This window comes from Belonocnema kinseyi, chromosome 10 (assembly GCF_010883055.1).
Source record: "Belonocnema kinseyi isolate 2016_QV_RU_SX_M_011 chromosome 10, B_treatae_v1, whole genome shotgun sequence".
In the NCBI taxonomy this organism is placed as follows: Eukaryota; Metazoa; Arthropoda; class Insecta; order Hymenoptera; family Cynipidae; genus Belonocnema; species Belonocnema kinseyi.
This window is the reverse complement of record NC_046666.1, coordinates 102,995,311-103,003,243: the sequence shown is the minus strand read 5'-3', so window position 1 is coordinate 103,003,243 and position 7,933 is coordinate 102,995,311. Positions and strand designations below refer to the sequence as shown.

Genomic DNA, 7,933 nt, shown 5'->3' with positions numbered 1-7,933 from the left:
ATAATGAAATAGAGGCTAACTAGAGTGGCACTCTGCACTGATCGGAAAGAAATCGGAAAGAATCGGAAAGATTCGTGGAACAGCTAGACGTTCGGAAAGAAACGGAAGCAAAGTTCACATAGCCCTTTCCTTTGTAGAGGCTCCATTCGGTTCCTTCAACCCGCCAGGGTTACTATAAATGATGGCCAATTAGGGCACGTCATTTTTGGTGGTCGTTGGCTTTCGTTTCCTTTGTCGTTTTTCCAGTCCTTTTCCTGTTTTCACAAAAAAAAACTACAGAAAAAAAATTACACGCTTATGATTGTTTTCCCTATCAACCCTTTCCGAATTCTTTCCGAAATCTTTCTGAATCTTTCCGAAGCGGCCTTTCCGATTCTTTCCTTTTTTCCAGGGGGGAGGGGGGGTCAGAGTTTGCGTCTTCTAGGGTGTCTACGGCTTTCGTCATGTTATAAGCACTATGAAACTCGACCTGTGGGCTGTCAAAGAAACCAAAAAAAGAAAAACTTAGAACGTCAAAGAAATTTCTTATTTATAATTTCTCTTGTCGAAGACAAATACCAGCTCTGAATGGGATTTTTTTCTACTCGCGAACGATAGGAACAACGATATACCTTTATGCGTTACAAAACCGGAAGTTCCATATCTTTATTTGGGCATTTTCTAATAAAATAAATTCGTATAATATACTTACTCTTTGCCATACGAAGACGTTGTGAACCATGGCGCAACCGCAGAATAAAATCCCTAGTGCAATAAAAACCGACGTCACTATCGCTGGCGTCGTATGAAATTGTGTGAATGTGTACAGGATCATTCCTAGAAAAAATATGTCGATTGTAACAAATGTTTGAGTGTACAAAGGCCCGCGATATGTTATACATTAAGAAAAAGGTCGACATGCTCTTCGTTAAAATTTAATAATTTTAATGGAAAATGAAACATGTATTCGTGCGATATACAGTTTATGGACCATTCACAAAATACGACCTTCACGAAAATATATGATATGAAAAAATGATAAGCGTGTCATTTTTTCCGTGCCATTATTTCCCTGTAGTTCTTTCGTGACCACAGGAAAACGACAGGCAAAAGGACAGCCTAAAATCACGTACGCTAATTGGCCATAATTTATAATAATATCGCACCCACTTCATGCATGTAATCCTTCGTAAATCGGAAACCGACTCAAAGTTAAAACCTTGTCAATACATGCGTGCAACTTGGATTGTATGTGCGCATTACGAATCAGCTTTGAACTTCATTTTCAATCCGGGTGTACAAACCAAATTCATCCCAATTCAGCAAACCTAGAATTCACGCGGATTTAAATATTCGTACGAATTGAACTTGTTTGATTTGTATTTTTTAAACGCCTCAGATTGTTTTGAATGACTTTCTATCCAAAACTTTTGCCAGGGTTCCTAATCAGTGGTGTCAGAACGCGGATATCTTTGGCATGGGCAGTGGTGATTCCTGTGTATTTTTAAATTCACACATGATGTTACATAACCTAAAAATATAAAGGAATATCTACTGCGCATGTTAGAGATATCCGCGTACTGACACCACTGTGCCTAATTCAGTCGAAGTTTAATTAGAAGCACATTTTATTTATTTGAAAGGAATTTGACAATTGTCGTACACGTGCGACGTGCATGACGTGTTCACGATATTCCCTTGCGGATCGAAGGAACCGAATGGAGCCTCTACAAAGTACCCGTAAAGACCCCATTGGGTCCCCATTCGGTTCCTTTTTTTAAAAACTCGAAAAAACAGCAAAATCAACTTTTAAATTGTTGGAATTCGGATTCTACGTAAAAATTCCCTATAGAAGGTACCGGAATAATCGCAATAGTTTTTTTGTTCAACGGCAAAAAGTTTAAAAAAATATAAGACGTGTAACTCCTGTTGACAGATACACTTCAAACGCATCGCCTGTAAGTAACAGTCAACAGGCGTTATACGTCTTACATGTTTTTTAACTTTTTACCGTTGCAAAAAAACTGTTGCGATTTTTCCGTGACCTTTTGCAGGGAATTTTAACGTAGAATTTCAACCATTTAAAAGTTGATTTTGCTGTTTTTCCGAGTTTTTTTTTAAAGGAACCGAATGGGGACACAATGGGGTCTTTACGGGTACTTTATAGAGGCTTCATTAGGTTCCTTCGGTCCGCCAGGATTATTATGAATTATGGCCAATTAGGGCACGTCATTTTTGGAAGTCGTTTTGCTGCCGTTTTCTCTGTCGTTTTTCCAGTCCTTTTCCTGTTTACGAAAAAAAACTACAGAGAAAAAATAACAGAAAAAAATAACACACACTTATAATTTCTTTTCCTATAAAATATCTTGGTAAGGGAAGATTTACTCAGGACAATTTGCACGGGCAGGGGATTAAGGTTTCTGAAAAATGTATCACGTATTTTGTGAATAGAGTCTGAGGATTCAAGTCCTCGAAAGTGTACATATTAATTTTGACGTTAAACTTAAAATTCCAAGCAAATATTTTCATTTTACTCAACCAAACTTCGTAATACGACATTGAATAATATTTTCGCAATGTAATGCAAATTTAATCCAACGCAAAAAAAAGAAAACCTCCGAGTTAACCAGATTAAATAATTTTTTAGTTTGGACTCATAAACACACCAATAAATATGTTTAACAGTTGCTGTAAAATGTGATCGTGTGAAAAAAATAATCAAGTCATATTTCCTCAGAAAACTAAATACCATTGCAACCATCTGAATAACGATATTTCTGAAAGAAAATGTATCCACAACTTTAAATTATTATTGCTATTAACAAATTTGTAAATAAATAGTTAGCTATAATAGGTAAACTTACGCGATAAGTACATTACGAAAATATTTCTGATCTAGAGGGCTACAACCCACCTCCCCCCTTTCATTTTGTAAAGCTACACGGAAAATAAATTCTATTTTTTTCAAATGGTTAAATATTAACACGCGTCCTACACTTTTTAATATTTGAAGGACCACACTGCATACGGGCGTAAGTGCCACGATGCTTGCTGGCGTAAGTGCCATGCTTCGTAGTGTGGTATCACCATGGCGCTGATTTTCAGAGCACGTGTCGATTCTGGTTTTTTGAAGTTGGTCCGTTAAAAATGATGGATTCTTGGAAAGAAATAGTTGCCGCAAAAGTTACTTTTTATGTCTCAAAATTGAAGCTTTCTGGTGCGCGCCGACCTTTTACCGCGGCTTCCTCGCACATGGTTATCTTTTCTAAAGCGTTATTTTGCGATTTAATAGAGCTAAGCAATAACACAAAAGTGCTTTCTTGTTTTTCTCTTAAATAAAACAATTGAATAGTTACAAAACTTTTTGTGTCAAAATTGAAACTTTTTGATGCTCGGAGGCGCGGATCCAGAGGGGGGGGCACGACGGCTTGCCCCCCCCCCCCAGTCCAGACTCGAATTTTGCAAATAAGAACATTAAAGTTTATTACATATAATACTGGAAAGCGAATTTCCTCCTTGTATATGGTTATAGAGAAAATATCAATTCGCAGCGTGTCTTTTTTAAATTTAGTGACCATTTGATATCATGTGGTTGCGTACAGATACTCTGGTAACGTATATCAATGTCACAGTGTATTCCCAACACTGGCGATGTCACTCTTGCGTCGTATCCACATGCGGCAAGAGAACATGACAGCCAGTGAAGATTCCCAACCATGTAATTTTCACAGCCAATCAGGGTCTCGAATTCTCTCATGGATGTAAGAGGCATCATTTTATTGTGAATAACCATTTAAGTTGAACAGGGAGCGAACTCAGCTGATTGCGAGATTTTCCGGGTTACGTTTTACAACAATCAATAATGGTAAATATATTATTTCTGTATTCTGGCTATATTAAGGCATTTTTAATTAAGAAAAAGTCATTTTTTAATAGTCAGCAATGTTTGAGTTTTTATTTAAAATGGAATTTTAAAAATTAAACAATTCGAAACTAAATTGTTTGAAACAGAAAGCCTTGAATCGTTAAAATTTCAGAGAGCTAAACTCAAATTTAAAACGTCATAATGTTAATTTTATTGTTCTGTTCAAAAGAAATTTTATTTATAAGTGAAAATGTTGAATTTTGATGTGTGAATAACAGATAAAAATGTATTCATTTAGAAAAAACGCGATTAAGTTGAGGAAATACTTCTAATTTTTGAAATTAAAATTCTGAACCTTTTAAGGATTATGAAAGGTTTTAATATAGTAAAAAAATTGTCTTAGGATTTCTAGTGAAATTCAAAATGAAGCAGAATGTTTAGCAATATTTCAAAACAATAGCAAATTTTGATAAATAAATAACAATTGAATAGTTATGAATTTGAAAAAATAGGAATAAGTTTAAGAGGTATTTAGAAGTTTCGAACAAGTTCAAAAATAAGTTGGAACTTTAAAGGATGCCAACAAAATTTAAACAAAATGTAGATTTTTAAGGTTTCAAACAAAAAATTTAGAAGATTTTTAAGGATTTTGAAAGGTTTCAAAATATAAACCAATTTATTTAGATTCCTTACAAACTTGAAAATAATTTTTTATTTTGAAAAATTAATTTCAAGAGAATATTTAAAAAGATTTTAAGAAATTTTCAAAACTGTAAAAATAATAATGTAAAGATTCCAAAACATTAAAAAAAGTCGATTTTTAAAGATTTTAATACAAAATATGGTAGGTTTTTAGGCATTTTAAGATTTCGAGATTATGAATTTCTTTTGGGGGTACCTGGAAATATTTAAAGTGATTTTTAGTAAGAAAAAATACTTTTCTAAAATGGTTTGAAGATTTAAAATAAAAAAATGTCTATGTATAAATAACAATTGAACAATTATTCATTTGCAACGACTCAAAATTAAAATAATGTAACTTCTATTTTAAAAAGTGTTCGATAGAAAATTTTAAACTTTCATATTTTAATGTTTTTAACTTAAAATTGCTTGAAATGAAATAATTTTTGAAAATTTATAAACTCCTTGATTTATTCTTCAATTTAGCGCAATGAAAATGATAGCGCTCATTTATAAATAATACAAGTTTTGATTCGTTAAAACGATTTTCTCATATAAATAATTTTTTAAGAACAAGAAAAAATCTGACTCAGCTCGGATTTGAACTGGGCGAAGAATAACTTTAAAATTATTATTAACCTGCCCCTTGAGAGTGGAGGGGAGAGGGTAATTATTGTCACCCCCCCCCCCCAAGCCCTTCTCAGGATCCGCGCCTGGGCGCACGTCGATCATCTTTGACCAAGACTTTCTCGCACATGGTTATATTTTTAAAAGTGCTGTTATGCGATTCAATATAGCTAACCAACAGCTCAAAAGTACTTTCGTGTTGTTGTTTTTTTAATGAGAAATAAAACAGTTACGCAACTTTTCATGTATAAAAATTAGAGTTTATGGGGACACGCTGTAACTTTGACAAAGGTTTTCTCGGAGATCGATGCTCCTTTTAGAATGTTTGTTTCATGGATTCGATTAGGCCTAACCCTACCGATAGAAATCTCTGAGTATTCTTTAGCGAAATAGCCTGGCCCATTTGAGATTATAAGAAGAGTCGATTTGAAACAATTTAGTCTCGGAGATAGTCTGAGAGATTTAGGTCCTTTTCAAGGTCCTTTTAGTGATCCTTTTAAGCGTGGTGCGACGGTAATTTGATGTTTCTTTTGTATTCGTCACGTACCGGGCGAGCAGAGCTATTTACAGTAGTTGACCGTCGCTAATGCGACTCTCCCTTTTTAAATTTCTCTTTAAATTATTAACACTTTTTTTTATTAATGAATTTTCTCATTATACTTATTCATAATTATAACTTATATGCTAATATACCATTTCCTAGTTTAATTAAAAAATGTTGTCTCTTTTGGCGTATCTCATGCAGGGCCCCTGCTTGTTATTTATGATCGAATTCTTATTTCAATTTCAGCCTCTCTGCTTTTTATTTATGATCGTATTTCTATTTCAATTTTGGAAAGGACATTCTAAAGCCCTTAAAACATTTAAAAGAACTACCTGGACCTTTGAATATATCTACCTGAGTGCTTGCGGAGAATTTCTCTGAGCTTCTCTGACCCTAGAGAATCTTTAGAATATACTCAGAGATTTCTTTCGGTAGGGAACAGTTTTGGCACTTACGCCCGTATGCAGTGCGTCCCTTCATTTCCATAGGTGTAACAGAGAAGTAGATAGGATAAGCTTGGTCTGTCGATAGATCCCCTTGCCGACATTACCGACCGTGAAGAAATTAAATCTTAATGCTGATAGCAATGAAGAAAACGTTAGACATACCATTGGCAGACTTGTTTTTATAAATCAAATAGATTGTTTAGACATTCCATAAGTATGCGCCACTCTTCTTCAATCGCACCGCTTTGACATTTTGTAATTAAAAATTCATTTGAATTTATCCCTTGCATTTTTACGGACAGGAAGCTTATGCCATATTTTTTTCTTAAGAATTTGGTCGGGGGACGTAATACATACGTTTAGATGGTCTTTGTTTTTATAAACAACTGCGATTGTTCAGACATTTCACAACCACATATCATTCCTATGCAATCCCTTTATTGATATTTGGTAATAACATATTTATTGAAATTTATCAGTAGATGGGTAGGTAGAGTTTTGGACCACTTTTTCCGTATGAACAGCAAACTTTCGGCTGGAGTGCAGAAGGCTATGAGATTGGTTTCCCTCATTGTGCTGACTTAGAAATTAGAGTGTTGAAGCATACTTTTTCTTGCAGCGTTGAAAACTTTAGAAAACAAAATACCTGTCATTTACATGGACCGAAGGCGGTTTCAATTGCATCTTCCTTTAGTAGTAGTCAATAAACGTTCCTTCGGCAACTTAAGGGTTTTGTCTGGATGCTAGCGCCTCGCAGTGGAAACCCCAGACAGCATCGCTGCGATGCAAGTGAGAGAATTTTATTTTTAAACTTCGCGCGCAACACATTACTTGAGCTATTGTGGATGCGTTTGAAGTCACGTTCAGTAGAAGTTAATGACATTTAAACAAATTTTCAACACTGCAAAAAAGAGTATTGTGCTTACTCCGTGAGTTTCTAAGAGAAAATGTAACATAGAGTCCGAATTTGAACAGTTTAAAAGTTGATCTTGCTACTTTTTTGAGTTTTTAAAAAAAGGAACCGAATGGGGACCCAATAGGGTCTTTACGGGTACTTTGTATGGGCTCCATTCGGTTCCTTCGGTCCGCCAGGGAGGATATGATATTTGGTGTCCCAATATCAAGTTATTAATATCTGCTACACAGGAATTGAAGTTTTTTCCCCGTAAACAATATCATTTATATATTAAATGTTTATCGCAATGTTGTCATCTTACACGGAAAGTTGTCAATATCTGCTACCGCCTTAATGACTGACTTTGTGGCGCGCCGACCCCATTTACTAAAGAAGAAATTAGATGCTTATGTCGATATCAATGAAGAAACGTTAGACATATGATTGGGAAGATTTATATTTATAAACATATGGATTGTTTAGGCATTCCACAACTATGCGTCACCTATCCCGCATAATTTCATTGATATTTTTAATACTAAATTCCTTAAAGGTTTTTCTATGATATCTGCCGACAGGAAGTTTTAGTCATATTTCTTCAACGCACTGAATGAAAAACGTACGTCTAGCGTTTATTCATCTTTAATTTTATCGAAAAATTTCTTTGTTTATATAATATGCTACATATGTATGTGTCACTCGTTTTACCTAATTTCTTTTCATATTTTAAATATAAAATTCCTTTTAATTTTCCCGAAATCGTGCGTCAGGGATCTTATATTTCGTATAATGATAAACAATTCCTGGTAGGCAAAATTTCATTCGAATAACGTCATTCTAGTTTCAAGAATCCTTATTTACAAGGATGCCATGTTTCGTCAGTGATTATACTGTAT

The 7,933-nt window shown here is 34.5% G+C and overlaps 1 protein-coding gene across 3 annotated transcripts in view; it reads right to left on the bottom strand.

The window, feature by feature from the left end:
• The window catches only part of LOC117181750 (centrosomal and chromosomal factor-like), a 237,303-nt gene that overhangs the window by 80,601 nt on the left and 148,769 nt on the right, over window positions 1-7,933 (bottom strand). For all 3 annotated transcript variants that reach the window (XM_033374715.1, XM_033374714.1, XM_033374716.1), the window contains one exon: window positions 692-816. In XM_033374715.1, the coding sequence (XP_033230606.1) occupies window positions 692-814 (123 nt within the window). In that variant the 5' untranslated portion in view covers window positions 815-816. The remainder of the gene's footprint in view (window positions 1-691; window positions 817-7,933) is intronic.